This window comes from Arvicanthis niloticus, chromosome 18 (assembly GCF_011762505.2).
Source record: "Arvicanthis niloticus isolate mArvNil1 chromosome 18, mArvNil1.pat.X, whole genome shotgun sequence".
Lineage (NCBI taxonomy): Eukaryota > Metazoa > Chordata > Mammalia > Rodentia > Muridae > Arvicanthis > Arvicanthis niloticus.
The window spans coordinates 32,296,915-32,316,724 of NC_047675.1; the positions used below are offsets into that span (position 1 = coordinate 32,296,915).

Below are 19,810 nucleotides of genomic sequence, written 5' to 3' on the forward strand. Positions count from 1 at the left end.
TCAGAGTGTAGCCAAGCATGCTTTTGTTTTTGATTACCTAGTTTTACAAAGTAAAATAAAACGTAATTTGAGAGAGTAGATTAGGTAGTGAAATTTGGGGAGGTTCTGGTTATTGTTCCTTTGGTATTAACTGATTTTTTTTCTTTCCCTGCCCTGCTTTATTTTTTTCTATCTATCTTTTTTTTTGTTTCATCTTTTTAATTCTCCCTCTGTATCCTTTATCTTCTTCATATTCCTTCTGTCTCTCTTCTCTTTTACCTGGTCTCCCACCCATCTTTGCCCCACAGGACACACTGAGCACTTTCAGGACGCCTTTAAAGGTTCCTCGTGGAATGTGGGAGACCTCTCTCTTGCCCTGTACTCTGCCCTCTTCTCTTACTCAGGTTGGGACACCCTTAATTTTGTAACAGAAGAAATCAAAAACCCAGAAAGGTAAAGGCGAGATCACATTCTCCAACTTGGCTGGAACTCCTGCTGATGGTGGGCACAGTTGCCCTTCTCCCATAGCACCTTCTCCCTCTCCCTCCTCTCCCCTCATCCTCTCCCTGCTCCCCTTCTCCAGTTAGGAGGGGTTGGGGGCTAGGATGGGAGTGAGCAAATGTGGGAAAGCCCTGGCTCTCAGCCTCATGTTCCATCGGAGAGCACCCAGGGTCCTTCCTGGAGGAGAGGTCTTTAGTGGGCAGCAATGGACCCAGCTAGGGCTGAGGTGGCAGGACTTAGCCCTGTGGTGCTGAGACTGTGGCCTGAGCTGCCCGGCCTGTCTCTGGCCCACCAGATGACCAGCCCAACCTCTAGTTTCCAGAGGCTATTGCCCCTTGCATTTATCCTGAGATCATAGATGTAAGAAGGGTAGAAAGCCACATGTGGTTTATTGGACCTAACGTCATAGGATAAACTAATTACGCGTCCTTTCTCAGGGAAAGGGCTCTTCTTTCTCAGTGGAAAATGCCCAGGAACATGGGAAGCATACCCACCCTGGGGCATTCAGGGAAGAGGAGCTCATCTCAAAGGCCTGGCAGCCAGTGAACTGTTAAATGTTAGGAAATTTCCAGTGGGTGCTGGATGGTTTTTCATTCTCAGCAGAAGTTGGCTCTAGGTAGTCTTATTTCACTTGTCCTGACAGGAATTTGCCCTTGGCCATTGGAATTTCTATGCCAATTGTGACACTCATCTACATCCTGACAAACGTGGCCTATTACACAGTGCTGAACATTCAGGATGTCCATAAGAGTGACGCTGTGGCTGTGGTGAGTCTCTTGGGGGAGAGGGATTGTCCTCATTTGCTCCTGTTCTTCTTATCATGAGGATTACATGGTGCTCAGCTCCTAAATGGTGTGATCTTTTCCTGCAGCTGTCCTGGCTCTGCAGTGAAGGATGGGTCTAGATAGGGCAGGCTGTGGGCATTTTAGCAAGGACTGCCTTTGCTCAGAGATCACAGCTAAAGAAGAGGTACCAAACTCTCCTGTGTTGAGTATTCCTTCTTTGCTCTGTTTTCAGACCTTTGCTGACCAGACATTTGGCATGTTCAGTTGGACCATCCCCATTGCTGTTGCTCTGTCCTGCTTTGGGGGCCTAAATGCATCTATCTTTGCTTCATCAAGGTACTTTGGTTTCTGATAATAGACTGTTCTATTGGGGGAGAGGGGTTGCACCCTCATGGCAGCTCACAACCATTTGTAACTCTAGTTGCAGGGGTACCTATGCAAGAGTAGTACTTCCTCTTAATTGCTGCTCTATCTTTTCAACCCCCACAATGGCATTTCACAGAAGGGCTATGCAATCTGAGCTGAGACAGGAGGATCCCAGGCTTGAGTCTAGCCAGACCTACATAGGAGACCTTGTCTCTTAAAAAAAAAAAAAAAAAAAAAAGACCAGTGTGGTAGCTGTAAATTTGTGTAATGGCAGAATAAGGGTATCCCTGGTGGGATGGGGATGCCATTAGGTGCGGGAATGCACGGCTTCTGTGGGATTTGGGGGAAGGGATCTGGTTCAGAAGTAGGAACATTGGTAGGTGATAGTGATTTCATCGCTGAGGGTTTGGAGTGGTTAATGGATAATGGTGGGTGAGCATTCCTGGGTAGTGGTGAGGTGCTAAGAATTAAAGACATTTGTGGGTAGCGTGAGTGATGGGCTGGGTGTAAGTGGAGCCTGTGATGGTGGCTTCTGTTCTGCGTCGTCCCTGCCCATGGCTCTGAGCTTAGTTTATCTGAGGAGTGTGACTGGATAAGAGGCTGCTGACACATTTCATCCCCTTACAGGTTGTTTTTCGTGGGCTCTCGTGAGGGCCACCTCCCGAACCTCCTGTCCATGATCCACATTGAGCGCTTTACACCTGTGCCTGCCTTGCTGTTCAATGTAAGCTCTGCAGGGAGAGTGTGGGCGTGGGCAGCTTTGTGCAGGATTCCTAATTCACACTGTACTTTAGGCTTTGTTCCAAGGTTTGAAGCATAGTTCATTATCTTTTCTCTAGTGTCTGGGATGGAACCCAGGGCCCCATATAAGTTAGGCAGACATTCTACCTGTCCCACACTCTTAGGCACTATTTATTCATTTTCCTCAGCCTCCAGACAAGGTCTTCTCATGTAACAAATTGGTCTTGAGCTTTAGAACCTCTTGCCTCTGCTTCTCTGAAGGGCTTTTTTTTTTTTTTTTTTTTTTTTTCTTGATATATCAGGGTGAAAAGACAGGTGGATTAAATTTTTTTTTTTTAAGTTTAAGCAAATATTAGCTTGTCTTAGAAAAGCTAGTCTCTGAAACCCTATCTACTAGGATTCTTTCATACAAGAAGACAAGTAGTTATCCCTCTTGGAGTGGGTATGGATCCATTTTGCTCCTCTCCCTTTCAAAAGCTCCAGGTCATTATGATGCTTCTGGAGGCATTTTTTCCATGTGTATGTCAGGTAGCTGGGCCCCAGGCCTAAAGAACTCTAGGTTAACAGTGTAACTCCTATTGTGGTTGGTTTGTTGAGGGCCTCCCTGTCAGACATCAAAAAGGAAGCAGAATCTACCTTGTTAACCACAGTACTTGCAACAAGGGGGAGCACTAAGTATAGGCAGAGGTGGAGATGTTGCCTTGAAGGTTAATGTGGCTAATGGACCTATCTGTCAAGGGCGAGTCACTGAAAACCAGAGTTAATCTGGTAAAGCTATTTCAGCTGTGACAGACTGCTGGATGGTGGCGTCTCCTGCTATGGCTGGAAGTAATGATACTCATTCCTCTTCTCCACCACCTATCTATCCCACAGTGCACCATGACACTTATCTACCTCGTCGTGAAGGATGTTTTCCTGCTCATCAACTACTTCAGCTTCAGCTACTGGTTCTTTGTGGGCTTGTCCGTTGTTGGGCAGCTCTACCTTCGTTGGAAAGAGCCTGACTGGCCTCGACCTCTCAAGGTCAGCACCTCCACTTCCTCCTCCTCCTCCTCCTCCTCCTCCTCCTCCTCCTCCTCCTCCTCCTCCTCTTCTTCTTCTTCTTTTCTCCTCCTCCTCTTCCTCTTCTTCTTTTCTCCTCCTCCTCTTCCTCTTCTTCTTCTTTTCTCCTCCTCCTCCTCCTCCTCCTCCTCCTCCTCCTCCTCCTCCTCCTCTTCCTCCTCTTCTTCTTCTTTTCTCCTCCTCCTCCTCTTCTTCTTCTTCTTTTCTCCTTCTCCTCCTTCTCTTTCTCCTCCTCCTCCCCTTCCTTTTTCTTCTTCATCATCATCAAGATAGGGCCTCATGTAGTCCAGATTAGCTTGGAACTAACTATGTGGCCGAGGAGAGCTCAACATGGACAGCTCATGCATACCAAGAGGAGGGAGATCCTGTTCTTTTTTAAAGATTTATTTTTATGTGCATTGGTGTTCTGGCCGCATGTCTGTGCAAGGATGACAGATCCTCTGGAACTGGAGTTACAGACAGTTGTGAGCTGCTGTGGGTGCTGGGTATTGAACTTAAGTCCTTTGGAAGAGCCATCTCTCCAGCCCTAGATCCTCTTCTTAAGGTGCCTTTTGATTGAGCTGTGTTCTATCATCCCATCCTACTAAATCTCACTCTCCTCTATTTCAGTTGAGCCTCTTTTTTCCCATCGTGTTCTGCATATGCTCCTTGTTTCTGGTGGCCGTACCCCTCTTCAGTGACACCATCAATTCCCTCATCGGCATTGGGATTGCCCTCTCTGGGGTCCCTGTCTACTTCATGGGTGTTTACCTGCCAGAGTCCCGGAGGCCACTCTTTATTAGGAATATTCTGGGTGAGTGTCTCTCTGCTCCTGTTTGCCCTGTTGTTCGTAGCCGAATGCTTATGCTTAGCAATATGCAGAGGCTATCAACTCTCCCACCTACTTATGGCAAAAGTATAAAACCTGGTGTCCCGTCATACTTTTTTTGTGTTCTATTCCAGCGCTAAAGCACTATCTGTTTTTTTAGTGTTCTTGGGTTTGTTGTATTTTTTGAGACAGAGTTTTGTGTAACCCAGGCTAATCTTGAACTCACTATGTAGCCGAGGATGACCCTGAACTCTTCATCCTCCTGCCTTTACCTATCAAGTGTTAGGATTACAGGTGTGTACCACCACATCTGAGAAGAAAAGGCTGGGTGTGGAATGGAGAGGCTTGTTGGTTGTAAGGGACCAGGCTTTGTGTGCTTAAGGGACAGGTGGGAAAGAGTCTGATATTCTTTCAGCCTTTTGTTGTTGAGATTGTAACTGGAGCTGAGTATGTTTGCTAAATCCTGTGCTTCTTATTTTCATTTAGCTACTGTCACCAGAGTAACCCAGAAGCTTTGCTTTTGCGTCTTGACTGAACTAGATGTAGCTGAAGAGAAAAATGTTGAGAGGAAAACTGACTAGAAGCCAGAGATGACATTCCCTGAAGCCCATAAGGCTGTGACTACAGCCACCAAAGACCAGTTCCCTAAACCTTCTGAATTAAAGGAGCCTCTTGGCCCACATTCTCTAAGGGGGCTCAGGGCCAATGCTCTCTCATTGGTAAGCTATGGGAAGATACTGATCAGGCCAGCCTGAAGATGGGGGACTTTAATGGGGGGGAGATTGGGGGTTGATTTAGTTTTACTTCTGATGAGTAGATGCAGCCCTGAAGGAATATTAGATTGACAGTGCTGGCTTTTGATTCACAGCTATTCATAGTTTAAATCAGGAGTCTACAGTGGGGCTCCTTCATGGGAAGTTTTCCTCTGACCAAGTCTGACTTGATTTTTAGAGGTCTGAAATGCTACCATTTCTTCCTGTGGCTCAAAATTCTTCCTTGAGGAGAGCGTTGTATTCCCTGTTTTTTTGCTGGGTAGGCGTTATTTAACTGACTTGGGATCAATGTGTGCCTCATTTCCTGAATTCTACAAGAGGAACAGCACTCCCTCCCTGGAACGTCCTGCTCAAGCAAACAGTAAGCTTGATGAGAAGACTGTTCGGGATCTAGGCATGAAAGTCCTCTAATTTGTGGATCCGAATGTTGGGGTATCTTTGGGATCTCATTGTGTATAGACTATCCATCTCCTTGAGGAGGTGCTGCCTGTCTGACTTTGCTTCAATCGTATTAGCAGTATGGTCAGGATCCTTAGGCAAGGAGGTGAGTTTCTGGCTCATAAAGGAATTTGCCTGGGCAACTTGATTGTGCCCTTCCTAGCTGAATCCATGGTGCTGTGGAGCCCTTGAAACAAGGGCTGAAAGAAAACCTCGCTACTCCAGCCAAGTGGAACATCTACTACCTGGACAAGCCACAACTGTCACCAAATTTCAACTCCTGTATTTCATTATTTATTGATATTTAATCCAGGACACCAGTTGTAACAAACCATTAGCGATCATTTGTCTACAGGATGCAATAAGTGAATTGTGTTTGAAAAAAGTATCTTAGCTGGCCTGGTGGCACGCATCTGTAACCTGAACACCTGGCATGGTGATGCATAAGGAGTTTGAATTTGAGGCTAACTTAGGTTACATAATTTCCAGGTAGTTACTCTGGAAAGATCAGCTAAGATCTTATCTCATCATATACCTGTTATACTTTAATATATAGATAAGTCACATGTTATTATCATTTGGCTCAGTTCCAGCAAGGACAGATGATCAACTTCATGAGTCAGAAGTCTGGTAATACTGCTATTTTGAAGGACAATCCTTTGTCTTATTAAGACTGTAGATCTTTGTTCTACTTGATATAAAATAAATCTTTGGATTTTTGGTATGAACTGCAAGAGACCTGGAATGTTTTGCATAAGGTCTTATGCAAAATTCAGGTAGATAACCTGATTTATCAGTTGTCATTGGACTCCTGGATTCAAGTCATCAAATAATTATCTTTAAGAGCCTGTGTGAGATTTGCTATGTATGGACTCACAAAAGCCCACTCTGCTGGAAGTGGTCATTAACTTTCTGAAAGCACCAAGCTTTGTTTACACTCTGAACCATCTTGGGTCATGGGATGGTATACCTGCTTGCCTTCTCTTGCCCAAGGGCTGGTGAGATTGAAGTCTCAGAAAATGCTTGGTACTTGTGCATCTACTGTTTTCTCCCTGTGAAGACTGATGAAGACTAAAAGAAAACAGCTTCAACCTCAACCTGGCTCCTGGTAAAGGGGAGAAACAGCAAATTCTGGTGATCAAACTAGGCTACCAGTTAAAGCCAAAACAGGCTTGGATCTTTGTGAGCAGTTTGTCTACACTAGATTGTACAACTATCTTGATGCCCTTAGACACTGCCATCTTAGACACAGAAGAACCTGCTCTGCTGTCTTGGCATCCCTCATGGACATTTCTTCTTTAAGCTTTAGAGTTTGTGAACAATACAGATAGTAAATAACTATGTGGCAGTCTCCCAGTACCAAACTGGCCCTAGATGCACAGGAATTACCTTGGATATATGCTTGCTCAATAAAGACTTAGGGGAGTATGATCACAGTTGCCATTGGTTCTGGGCCTGCATCTGTGAGAGGGTGACATTCCTACTGTCATGGGTTGGGAATCCTGTCTGATAAGGAGTTTTGTGTAAAGACTGACTTGCCTAGACTATACAAATATGATTCATAGCTGAGCTAAGCTGGCATCACATTCCAAGGCTCTGCTTAGAGCAAAGCTTTTAAGTAATCTATGACCCTGGTTTTAGAGGTCTTTGGCCCTTAACCAATCCCAGGGATCTGCTGCCCTCCAGTGGTTTCTGGAAGAAGGGACCTCACATTGAAGGTGCTCTGATACTTGCTTGGTGAGCCATGTTCTCCTTATCACTTGACTGTTAGCATTTTTTCTTTCTGAGCTGAACACAGCTGAGCTTCCCCCAGGAACCCTTTCTGTGGGAAAGAAGCCAGACTTCTACAGAGTTAAAACTTGATAGTGGAATTCTTTTGAATCCACCTCCTGGTGTGCTAATCCCATTTATAGTGGTACAGTTTGTTCCCCTCTTGTAGTGGGTACAGCCTGTGAAGTTGTCAGCCCTTTAATGTTAATGTTAGTATAACTGTGAGCACATTGTAGTGGCAAATAGAATTTTAGTCCTGCTTGTATGCCTACAGATCAAGATGACTAGTGTTGGATACCACATTGCCGCCTATTGCTCCAAACACTGAATTGTTTGATACTCAGAATAGAGCAACTGAGATAGTTTTGTTGGTTTGACTAGTTCCATTAATCACTTGAATATACAAATTAGATCACTTTGACAAGCTTAATAACTCCTTGTAGATGTGTAGAGAGGCTTATGAACTTGTAAGTACTAGGAAGAAGGCATCTGTGTTACTTTCCCATGGATCCATTGCAGGAAAAGAGGGTATTTGCTGAACTGAATGTTGAGTGTGACTTCCCTACACTTAGTGTCTACTACATGTAGCTAAGTTAAAATGAAAATCTAGCCAATTTGATAAGTATCCACATGTTATACTAGCACTTAGAAGTTTAAGGCAAGATTGCAACTTACATAAAAAAAAAAAAAAAAACAAAAACCAAAAATTCCAGCACTAAGGAGGTAGAGGTAGGTGAATTCCTTTTAATTTGGGCAGCCTCGTCTACACAGAGATTCTGTATCACCCCAGCCCCCCCAATCAAAAATCCTTGAGGCTTCTCAGTTATTTCAAGTGCTCAATAGCCACACAGTTGCACTGTGCATACAGAGAACATGCTATGGGTAGCTTTATTGGATAGTAGTACTACATCTATAGCTGAGATTTTAGAAAACAAGGGGAAATGAGTGCTGAATTCTGGTGACAGTGTCCTATTGATGATACAGCTGGCCTTCCATGATTGTGAGCCCTGCATTTACTAATCTAATTGTAGATGTAAAGAAATGTGTTTTGGGGAAATTGCATATTCTAAACATGGACTCTCATCATTCCCCCAAAGAGTTGCGGTATAACAATTTAGTGTACATTAAATTACATTAGCATTTTTATAATCTGAATATAGGCATAGATTTTGTGGACATACTGTGTCACCCAAGTAAGGGACTTGGATACATGGTAGTTTTTGGCAGTCCTGGAACCACAGAATGAGGGACAACTGTAATGGCTTGAGTGAGTGCTATAAACAGCTGACATAGTCCATAGTGTATAAAGTTAATTTTGAACATGTATCTCACTAACCTCTCCTTTTTCTATGTGGAAAACACCTAAAACAATCAGATTTTAAAAAGAATTGCTTCTGTGTAAAAAGTTTTTATTAAAGAGTATCACATTCATACGTACTGTTCCTTGGTACCACTGCCAAAAGGTGATAGCAGTCTTTACAACCATCATCAGAGTCTAAAGGGGTCTGGGGGAAGACAGGCTCCCAAAGCAGGGGAGCCACTGTTGTCCTTGCAGAGATCATCTCCAATCAAAGGACTGTTGTCCTTGCAGAGATCATCTCCAATCAAAGGGAACAGGCTTCTTTAGGCCTGAGCATAGAAGTAAAATGACAGGAAAACCACCAGGGCTGGAGGTTTTACATCATTTTATTTTCCAGATTGTAAGATCACTTTTTTAAATGCGCAGGCTGGCCTAGAACTTACTGTGTAGTCTAAAGGCTGGCCTTGCATTCTCAGTGCTCTTCTTGGCTCCCAAACTCTCCAATTCTGGAATTACAGGCATGGCCCAGCATGTTTGGCTTTACTTATTACTTATAAATGGAAGTCCTCACTGTGCCGGGGTAAAGTTTTTCTTTCCACATGTTCAGTTAGGAATCCTAAGATGACAACTCTGTAGTCAGAGCCTTAAAGGCCTGTGGAATAAAGGCCTCACAAATACCAGCAGGCCATCAATCTGAATCCAGATCATGGGAACTGTCGTAGCCAAATTCCTTTTGTGCATCCAAAGGGTATTTGCTCCACACCAGTTGCCTGCAGCTTCTTTCCTCCTCCTCGCTGAGGCTGCTGTATTCATCAGAGCCTACAAGGAGATAAGAGATAAAATTTATGATAAAGAACTTCCAAGAGTCAGCTCTTTCCTTCCATTATGTGGGTGTTGGAGAATCAAACTTGGGTCATGAGGCTTAGCAGCCAAATGATCAAGGGTCAGAAGCCTTTTTTTTTTTTTTAAAGATTTGTTTTAGGTAAGTATATTGTACACTGTTGCTGCCTTCAGACACACTAAAGGAGGGTACTGGATTCCATTAGAGAGTTGTGAGCCACCATGTGGTTGCTGGGAATTGAACTCAGAACCTCTGGAAGCATAGTCAGTGCTCTTAACCACTGAACCATCTCCATACCAGGTCTTTTTTTCTTTATCATCTCCTTCCCCCTACTGTCTTTGAAGATTTGCCTAGAGCTCACTGCTCTGCCACCTCAGCCATGTGAATGCTGGGATGACAGGTATGTCCTATTAGAGACATGTAAATCTCTCTCTCTCTTTTTTTTTTTTTTTTTTTTTGGGTTTCTTTGTGTAGTCCTGGCTGTCCTGGAACTCACTCTGTAGACCAGGCTGGCCTCGAACTCAGAAATCCGCCTGTCTCTGCCTCCCAAGTGCTGGGATTAAAGGCGTGCGCCATCACCGCCCGGCTAAATATCTCTTTTAAAAAATTAAATTTATATGTGTGTGTTATGTGTAGAGGTCAGATGACAACTTACAGAAGTTGGTTTTCCTTTCACAGAGAAGATTCTAGCAACTCATGTTGCCAGACCTTGCTGGCTTATAATATTAATACCTTTTGTTTGTTTTTTGAGATACTGTTTGTGTATCCCCGGGTGTTCTGGAACTCTCATTTTAGATCAGGCTGTCCCACATCATACTTTCCCCTATAAAGAGAGGGAAAGCCACCCATAGGCAAGCATACCCATCAATTAATTACACCTTCACCTCAATCGTGACTCATACTGGCCCCATGCCATCTGGGTTGCTACCCACCTCTGGAATCTTCATCTCTGTCGCTGCTTTCTTCATCTGGGTACTCATTGCGCCAGTTATTTTCACTGTTTTCATCGTCTTCATCTTCATAAATATCTTCTGGCTGCTCACCATCATTCACCTAAGCATCTCAACATAGACATGAGTTTACGTCCAAAACTCTAAAGTGACGCTCCTTCTGGGACACTGTTGGCAATGCCAGCTCGGGGAGACTCAAGTAAAGGTGCCATGTGAAAAAGGCAGACAAGGAAGAGTTTGTCTGACTTTGCCTTACTAGAAACTAGGTAATCTTTTTTATTTAGTATAGAATAAAGTTTATTCAGGGAATGGGGAGGAGAGTTAAGAGGGTAGTAGAGGCAGAGAAAGGCAGAGAGAGGGAGCGAGTAGAGAAGTAGAGGCCAGCCATGAGCACGTGAAGAGAAGGGGTGAGGGGACAGAGGGATCGAGAGCAAGAGCAAGGCTAAGTATCCTTAGGCCCAGATCCAATCAAGAGTCTGGCTACAGATACCACACCCCAATGCAATTAGAGGGGAATGAATGGCCAGGTGGGACTGGGGTTTTACAACTGTGGGTAATGCCAAAGGTTAGGACCAAAAACTTCAGGGTATGTGGTAGAGGAAAGGAGGGACCACATAGTGGTGGACTAAGGTGGTGCCTATCTGCACAAGTAACAATGTCCTCCAAGGGTACCCACAGATACATGCAAACCCACTCAGGCAGACAGATACGTAGACTCATACATACACATAAACTGGGGTGGGGGAGGAACCCTCAACATTTTTGGAGTCAGGACATTAAGGAAATTTTTCTTCCCTTTTCTTTTTCTGAGACAGGAACTTACTAGCCAGCAAGGAGATTGCTATGTGTAGGTCAGGACGGTTTCACAGAGACCCGCCTGCCTCTGCTTAAGTGCTGGGATTAAAAGTATATGCCAGCATGCCTGAAATTTAGAATGTTTCTGTTCTTGGGGGTTGGAGAGATAACTCAGTGGTTAGAGCACTTAATGTTTTAAGAGGACCTGGGTTCAATTCCTAACACCTTCATGTTGGCTTACAATTACCTATAAACTCCATTGCCAGAAGATGTAACACTCTCTTCTGGCCTCTTTTGGCACCAGCATGCAAGTGATATGCAGATATTCATGCAGGAAAACCATCCATTAAGTTTTTTGTTCTTACTCATGTCTGGTTTATTGTCTCAAGGTTGTGATCAAAACTTTCAGAGTAAGTAGTCCAATATATTTGCTGTATTGAACTAGGGTTTCTACAAAGGATTTAGAATTGAGTTTTCCTTCCAAGCAAAAACAAGAACTAGAAAAATGTTTATCAAGAGAGGAGTCTACAGCTAGGTGTAATGGTACATATTTGTAATCCCAATATCGAGGAAGCTGAGGAAATTCAGATTTCCACAAGCTTGGGCGACATACATATCCTTTTACAAAATAAAAAGGGGCTGTACAAGTTTAAGTTCCAGTTCAGATATCCAGAACCTATTTAAAAGCTGGGTCGGCTGGGTAGCCTGCCTGAGATCACAGCAAATGGGAGGTAGAGACAGGAATCCCTGGGGTTAGGTTAGTTGTAATTGGCAAGCTCTAGTTTCAGTGCGAGACCCTGCATCAAGGAAGACACTCAATGGGCTGTATGAGACCCCATCTCCAAAAGAGGGGAAAAAAAAAAAAAAAAGGACAGCAAGATGACTTAGTGGTTAAAGGCACTTGCCACCAAACCTGATGACCTAAATTGCATCCCAGGAGTTCACGTGATACAAACAAACAAATTATCCTGGCTTCCACGCATGCACCATGCATACACACTAAATAAAACTGCTTTTGAAATTTAAAAACGGGAGTGGGGTCTAGGAAGTAAGAAGTACCCCATTATGCCCTTCTCCTTCTGGACCCCCTTACCAGCTCCCATTCCTGGTTGTAGGGCTGCACAGACAGGATGTTCTCGATCCACCCTGGAGAGGCCATCTCCATATAGTAAATGTCATATACATAGTCATCATTGTGCTTTGGTTCCTCTTGGTGTTCTACTTGGGATGCATCCTCGGATATAGTCAGCCTCTCACGGATCAACTCTACAGAATTGCAGAGGATCACATCTGGATCAGATGTCTACAAAGAAACCCGATGACAGAGATTAAGACTCAAATGAGGACTCTAAAGATTAGGTAAACGAAGGCCTGTATTTTTTTATGCCCTAGTCAAGATGGCTTTTTGTTTTGAGACAGGCTTTCACTCTATGTAGCCCTGGCTGGCCAGGAACTTGCTATATTGACCAGGCAGGTTTTGAACTCCCAGATTTTTCTATGCTTCTTTCTACCTCCTAAATACTGGGATTGCAAGTAGTATTCAAGATTCTTATCCTCACACTTGTTTTCTTCTACCAACTTCTACAAGTCTTTGAGTACTCTTTGCTATCCATATGCCCATCCATATAGGTTTCCTGGCAAAACCTGTTAAAATGTGTCATCTGGCTCAACCTGACTGACCAATATCCTACATGTAATAATTAAAAAACAAACAAAAAAACCTCACCTATAATCTCTATGCTAGAAAGAAGTATTTGAAAACAAGGTTCTAGAACCTGGCCCAGGTTAAGATGTTTTCCAGCTTCTAGAGGCACCCTGGTAGCACAGGTCAGTATGAAACTGCAGGAAAATGCTACAGATGGCTCCTTCTCAACAAGTTCACCACAGAAAGCTACATAGGTGCAACTAGCAACCATACAAAAGTAGGAATGTTTCACGACTAAAACACACAGAGCAAGATTGATGCTGTCACATATAAACAAAGGGGACTTTTCCATTGCTCTAAAGCCACAAAGTAATCAGTGAAGCAAGTTTTTGTACAAGCTTTGTTCCTTAAAGCTTTTTTCTCCTTTTGCTTAACTTATATGCGTGTTTTGCCTATATGTATGGATATGCACCATGTGTATGTATGCTGTCCTCAGAAGTCAGAAGAAAGTGCTAGATTCCCTGGACCAGAGTTATAGATGGTTATGAGCTGCCATGTGGGTGCTGGGAATTGAACTCAAGTCCTCTGCAAAGAGAACTCAGTGCTTTTAATCTGTAAGCAAACTCTCCAGTCCAGCAAATTAAATAGCCAATAAGTTTCTAAGACTAACACAACTGCCAATCAAGTTTATATTCCGAGTAAATTAACCAGCTTCAGTCTACTTAGTTTTTGGTTGTATGTAAATGGAGTGATTTTTTTTCTCTCCAGTTCTGAGATTGGAATTGAGGGCCTATGTAAACTACTTAAAAAGTTTTATCACGGATCCTTAAACTCCTAGTTTACTTTTAGCTTACTGTTTTTTCATGAACAGACATTGCTTTTATAACTTTTGTTACTAGCCTGGACTTTGTATGTAGCCCAGACGTGCCTCAAACTCATAGACATCCTACCTCAGTTTCCTCCGTGCTGAGATTATAGGCATTGAGCCACCAGTGAAGAAAATCTCAATAAGGATTGAGAAGATAGGTCTGCACCTTTTCCCGAGCAAGTGGTCTACGGCTACAGAAGAAACTAAACATAACCTTGGAAGCATTTTTCAGCAGGGCATAGCTGCACACACCTTTAATCTCAGCACGCAAGTGGCAGAGGCAGTCAGACCTCTTGGAGTTTAAGGGCAGCTTGGTCTAATCAGAAAGGAAACTAAAATAGTTTATTTTCCAAAATAATTTTATGGCTGGATATCACCACCTACATGGTTTGCACGGCATGGTGCACATGGGAATCTTAGGGGACTGAACTCAGGTTTTACCTTTACCTGCTGAACAATCTTGCCAGCCCTTAGGAAAACTTAATATTTGCATACATGCTTACCCATATTTTCAGTTATATTATACAGACCATTTTCCATTGTTAGACACAAATACTTCACATATTGCCAATCTTCAATGTTATCAAAGGTGTCGATTCTACTCCATTTGGAGTAGAGTAACAAGCAGTTTTAAGGTGCCTTATGTGGGTGCTGGGAATCTTCATGAAACATCAAGTAAACCATGTCTAGAGCCCTATGCATACCTAGTTCTTGAACTAATCATTAGCAGTATCACAATATTTCATTTCTGCATTTGAAAAATGGTGATAACCTTGGAGAAAACAAGCCCTTACCCAACTTCACTACCATCATTCCAATTAAAAATGTAAATGACTCTGAAAAGCATCAATACTTAACACCATCTGAGAGCTGCATGTCAATCAACCAAGGGAAGGGAAGGAACTTGCTGTGGTCCACTGACTATAGGTTCAAATTACCTTTCCTAGGAAAAATTAATTTATGCAAGGTACCTGCAATAGTAGATTTCTGTAAAGTTTAGTCACCTGTAACCTATGGAATGCAGACTGTAGCTTTACCTGGTGCCTTCTTTTTTTCACAGCTGTTTTGCCTCTAAATTAGCTGTTCTCAACCCCATGGGTAGTGGGGGTTCCCCTTTTGGGGGAAGGGGTGTTGCAGATCAGATATCCTGCATATCAGATATGTACATTACAAGTCATAACAGTAGCAAAATTACAGTTATAAAGTAGCAAAATAATTTTATGGCTGGACATCACAAGAGGAACTGTATTAAAAGGTCACAGCATTAGGAGGGCTTAGAACCATTATTCTAAGTTCTTTCCAAAGTACTATGCTTGTTTTTCATGGACCACCTCATAAGGAAACTTCAGTTTCATCAGTCTATGTAATTTTTAATTACCAACACAACTTTAAGCACACAAATCAGCTGGAGGTGCACTGGTGCAAGCCTTTAATCAGTACTTTAGGCAGAAGCAGGCAGATCTCTGTTGAGTTAAAGGCTAGTCTGGTCTATATAGTCTCAAAAAACCCAAAACAAACAAATACAGGCATAGAAAAGCCCAGATAATACAGCTAGAAACTCCTCACCCACACTTCTATAATTGAGCAATCTCAAGTAAATTAATGGAAACACACACTCAAAGACCATAGTAATAAAAGTAGAATAATTCTACTTATTAAGTTCATTAAGAAGGGTTATAGACACAAAAATCTCCTAATAAAAACTATTAGTTTGAATAACCAATTCCTGCTAATAAAAACTTTCTGAAAACAAGATGGTGATAAAAGTATTTAATTCACAGTATTTATAAAAAGTAAAGGAAAACATCGAGTTAGGAATATAGCTCAGTGGAAGAACACTTGCCCCAAGTCTGCTCCTTCGTAGTGACAATTCTAGAATTTTGGTTTCTTTTTTTGTTTTGTTTTGTTTTTTTTGTTTTTTTTCGAGACAGGGTTTCTCTGTGTAGTCCTGGCTATCCTGGAACTCACTCTGTAGACCAGGCTGGCCTTGAACTCAGAAATCTGCCTGCCTCTGCCTCCCAAGTGCTGGGATTAAAGGCGTGCGCAACCACCGCCCGGTTTGGTTTCTTTTAAAAAACACAGAAATATTATAAGAATATATTTTGTTTTAATCGCAGGTGTGGGGACATGGGGCTGCTTCGAACTGTCCAAAGCAGCTGACAATGATTTGCCTCGGGCCCTAGCAGAGGTGGGTTTTGCCAGCTGCAGACAGTTTCTGCGATTGTGTGATATTTGGAATTCCGTCAGTGGGTATATATAAATGCTAGGTCCCCATCTTCAGGGAGGTTGGTTGCGGATTGTTATTAGTCCTACTCAAAGAATAAATAAAAAGAAATTAGATTCAGAGATCTCTCTCTCCCCTCTCTCTTCTCTCCACCTAGTAATAGGAGGTGAAGTGGAGGGTGAGGGGATAAAGGGTGGGGAAAAAAATAACCCACAAGTGGCAAAGACCAGCCACAAGTAAAGAAGAAATAAGAAGAAATTAGATTCCGAGATCCCTATCAAATTTCTCCCCTTTATTATTATTTTTCTTATCTAGTGATGGGGGGAGGGGAGGAGGAAGAACCTACAGAGTAGCAAAGACTGGCCACACTCCCTAGGCTTTGCAAAGCCCAAATAATTAGCAAAGTATCTAGCACAGTAACAGGAAAGCAACAGTATCTTTGTTACTGCCATAGCTCTTTTCTTTTGGTGAATTGCTTATCTAGGTTAAGTCTGGGGAGTATGATTATTAGGAAAACAGAAAACTTTAATTTTTTTAGCATTCTTTTTCTTATTTCTCTGCTTGCTAGCCACTACAGGGTGACTACTGTTACATTCTCCTGTATTCTGCTACAGTACAGATCCATAGTAACTGAGTAGGCCGGCCACACATTCATCTCATTTTTCATAGCAACAAAAGTTTAACATTCTTAAATACTGTTTATTTTAAATAGCCAAATCTACTTTCAAAATGCCTACATCAATTTTGTTTGCTTATTTATTTTGATACATGTTCTCACTGTGTAGCTCTGGCTGGCCTTGAAAGAAGAGATTACCCATCCCTGCCCCCATCCCTGCCTCTTGGGTATTAAAGGCCTGATCAAGCACACCCAAACTTTTTTTTTTTTTTGAGACAGGGTCTCACTATGTAGTCCTTTTTGGCCCGGAAACTCAGAGATCCACCTGGCACTGGCACTGCCTCCCAAATGCTGGGAAGGAAGGTGTGTATTACGATACAAAAAGAGAAGGAAAGAAAACCAATCATAAGGGATGTGGGTGGTACATGCCTGCAATCTCAGCACTGAGGCGACTGAAGCAGGAGGACCACTGTTGTCAGAGGCCTGCTTGGGCTACAAAGCCGGTACTATGTCAACCTGAGCTACACAGCAAAACTATCTCAACTGAAAGAAAAACAACAAAAACCAAACAGGCAAAACCAGGTCAACCTTTAGGGTGGATCATCCATTCTTAAACTTACAGTGCGTATGCTCTTAATAGCTCCCTTTGGGAGCAGACCAGACATGCATAGTACTCACTTTGCAGTCTGTGGCAGCAGCCTCTGGGTCTTCCTCCTCGCGGACCAGGTCCAACAACTCGAAGCCTGCGTCCCCGACAGCTTCTGACACACACGTAGGCTCCAAACTGTTAGAGGTTCCCGAGGATCGGTGGCTGGAGACTACCCTGTAGCGGCCCTCTTTACGGACCTCGCGAACCGAAGCTCGAAGATCGCGGAGGATACGCAGCTGGCTGCTCCGGGACGGGCGCAGGGCAGCCCGTACAAGCTGCTGGATTGGCTCCTCCTGAGGGACGACAGGAAAAGGACGACTGCCTCAGCAATTGTTTGTATGTGGGCAGCGTTCAAAGATCGCGTCCACAAAGAGTCCATCCCCCTTCTCATACCTGGGATCGCACGGTAGCAACCAACTGGAAGACATTTCTCTCCTCCGCTGTCTCCTGACGCTCTGGCGTCTCCTGAGCGGACGACTCGACCTCGTCGCTCCGGAGGCGTTTACAGGCCAGCACGAGAGCCTCTGCGGGCTCCGCGTTGCGCTTCCGCTTCACGCGCAGCACTGCAGTCCTGCCGGCCTCCATAGCCGCAATCGCGGAGTACTGTGGGAAGGCGCGGGGTGCGACGGGATATACATCTAGTTCCGCAGAGGCCGTGCCTCGTGGAACGTCACTCTACGCCCCGACGCCCCGCCCCCAGTGGGTGAGGCAAAATGGCCGCGGGATCGGCGGCGAGTGGGGTGCTTCCCACAGCGGGTGAGCTGTTGGGCATGTTGGGGCGGTAGGGCCGTGGCTGGTCCTGGGTGCAGCCCGTCTTCAGACCTCATTTTTAGGGCTCTGGCATAGGGCTCTGGCGTGGGAATATTCGGGTTTCCGGTGTACTTCTGGACTTCTCCAGAGTCCACGTGGAGTTGTTGAAGCACCTTGAACAGGTCTGCCTCAACAGTTCCTGTGGGTGATTGTCCTTTCTCAGACTGTTGCCCAGAGCAGAGTGGGGTCTGAGGCGCAGGAGTTGTGCAAGGAGCCTCGCCCCAGCCTCTCAAACCCGGACCTCAGTTGTATGCAGCTCCTCCAGCCCAACCGGGAACGATTCGGTCCCGGAACCGTTCTGGCGGTTCGGATTCGGGAGGGCTTTCTCAGTCAGTGTTCTGAGTAGTTGGGAACCATTCAGTTCACAACACTTGCCCGGAGCAGTGCCATAAGTGTGTGTACCCTAGGTGGACATTAAAACCCTGGAGTGGCCCTCAGTGCATTTTTAAGCGTATTCTTAGTTAAACCCTAGCGACATCACAGATAAGTAAGTGTCCTTGATATGTCTCGGAATAACCACTTGTGCATTTTTTTACGTCTAATGTTAGCTCATTGCTTGGCTTACCCTGCCTTCTCACTTGCCTTCACTTGAGGAATGGAACTCGATGAACTTGTGGGGCCCTTTTAATTATGTTGGAATTTCTGAAAAGTGTCAAAACTTCCAAACGGCATTATATATTTACTGTAAGATCACCCAGCCCTCCCCCCCCCCCCGCCCCTTACTTTTTCCTAAGACAGGATCTCATCGTGTAGCTTTGACAGGCATGGAACTCATAGAGATCCTCCTGCCTTTGCTTTTCTAGTGCTAGAATCAAAGACACGCACCAACACGTAGTTGTATTTTGTTTTTGTTTTATGACGAGGTCTTGCAGCATAGCTCAGTCAGGCATCAAACTTCAGATCCTTCTGCCTCAGCTTCCTAAGTGCTGAGATTGTAGACATGAGCTGCTACACTGGCTTTTATTATAGTTTTTGATGGTATATCCTGTATGCAAAATGAAATTACTCTTGCTAGAAATATCAGAATACTGACTAATTTTCTTTTGAGATTGGCTGTCACTATGTAGTTCTTGCTGGCCTAGATCTTGCTATGTAGACCATGTTGACTTTGAACTTAAACAGAAATCTGCCTCTCTCTGCCTTCCAGAGCTTGAGACTGAAGGTCTATGTTATCATTAAAAAAAAAAATTTAAGTAACTTTGACATTTTTGTCTGGTTCTTGATTTTTTTTTCCTCTTTGTTTACTTGTTCTTTGCCTCTATCCTAGGCATTATAATTAATTAGGTTTCTGATATCAAGATCTATTCCTAAGAAGTTAAATTGACAAGCCCACATTTCTGTGCAAACATTGAGGAACCAGTTGGCACCATGAAGGTCTTCTGTGGTCGTGCCAATCCAACCACAGGATCCCTGGAATGGCTGGAGGAGGACGAACACTATGACTACCACCAGGAAATCGCCAGGTACCAAGGGTTGCTTCTCAGCTGGCTACAGGTGTATAGGGCTCGTGGATGTTACGTTAGTTTTGAAGAAGATTCTGGAGATTCGTTTTCTGAGCAGTTGAGATGCTAGGAGAACAGAACACTTGCTAAGAGCAGTGTGCGAAGTGGGTTGGAGAGAGGACAGTGAGTGGTTCCTGCAGCCCTAACGTAGAGGTGGTGGAGGTGACAGAGGGAGAGCCACTTGGAGGATCGGGTGTTTGGTAACCCCCTGTATGCAGCAAGAGGGGAAAGTTCAAGAAGCACCAAGATTTCTCCTGGTTAGATGACTGGGTGGATGGGTGCCTTCCTGAGAGAAGAAGACGTTATGGATTGGGTATTCCTGTGATGCTAGAGGTAGAAAGAAGCATGAGTCTGCAGACACAGAATTTGCAGAGTTTGGTAAAGGTG

General features: G+C 43.9%; 3 protein-coding genes across 9 annotated transcripts in view; 2 read left to right on the forward strand and 1 right to left on the reverse strand.

Annotated features, from left to right (window-relative positions):
* The window catches only part of Slc7a6 (solute carrier family 7 member 6), a 32,251-nt gene extending 23,597 nt beyond the window's left edge, over window positions 1–8,654 (forward strand). For all 6 annotated transcript variants that reach the window (XM_076915832.1, XM_034522314.2, XM_076915833.1 and 3 more), the window contains 7 exons: window positions 288–432; window positions 1,124–1,247; window positions 1,498–1,601; window positions 2,259–2,355; window positions 3,246–3,395; window positions 4,044–4,227; window positions 4,729–8,654. In XM_076915832.1, coding sequence (XP_076771947.1) covers window positions 288–432; window positions 1,124–1,247; window positions 1,498–1,601; window positions 2,259–2,355; window positions 3,246–3,395; window positions 4,044–4,227; window positions 4,729–4,823 — 899 coding nt within the window. In that variant the 3' untranslated portion in view covers window positions 4,824–8,654. The remainder of the gene's footprint in view (window positions 1–287; window positions 433–1,123; window positions 1,248–1,497; window positions 1,602–2,258; window positions 2,356–3,245; window positions 3,396–4,043; window positions 4,228–4,728) is intronic.
* Slc7a6os (solute carrier family 7 member 6 opposite strand) lies at window positions 8,616–17,696 on the reverse strand. Its single transcript, XM_034522316.2, has 5 exons — window positions 17,505–17,696; window positions 17,141–17,404; window positions 12,203–12,412; window positions 10,297–10,417; window positions 8,616–9,342 (listed from the first exon to the last, which is right to left on the reverse strand). Exons 1-5 carry the CDS (start codon window positions 17,694–17,696, stop codon window positions 9,212–9,214), a joined length of 918 nt encoding a protein of 305 aa, XP_034378207.1. The 3' UTR covers window positions 8,616–9,211.
* A 23-nt stretch (window positions 17,697–17,719) lies between these two features.
* The window catches only part of Prmt7 (protein arginine methyltransferase 7), a 44,075-nt gene continuing 41,984 nt past the window's right edge, over window positions 17,720–19,810 (forward strand). The window contains exons 1-2 of one of the 2 annotated variants that reach the window (XM_076915821.1): window positions 17,720–17,867; window positions 19,189–19,384. In XM_076915821.1, the coding sequence (XP_076771936.1) occupies window positions 19,290–19,384 (95 nt within the window). In that variant the 5' untranslated portion in view covers window positions 17,720–17,867; window positions 19,189–19,289. The remainder of the gene's footprint in view (window positions 17,868–19,188; window positions 19,385–19,810) is intronic. The other variant, XM_034522307.2, reaches the window with a different exon arrangement.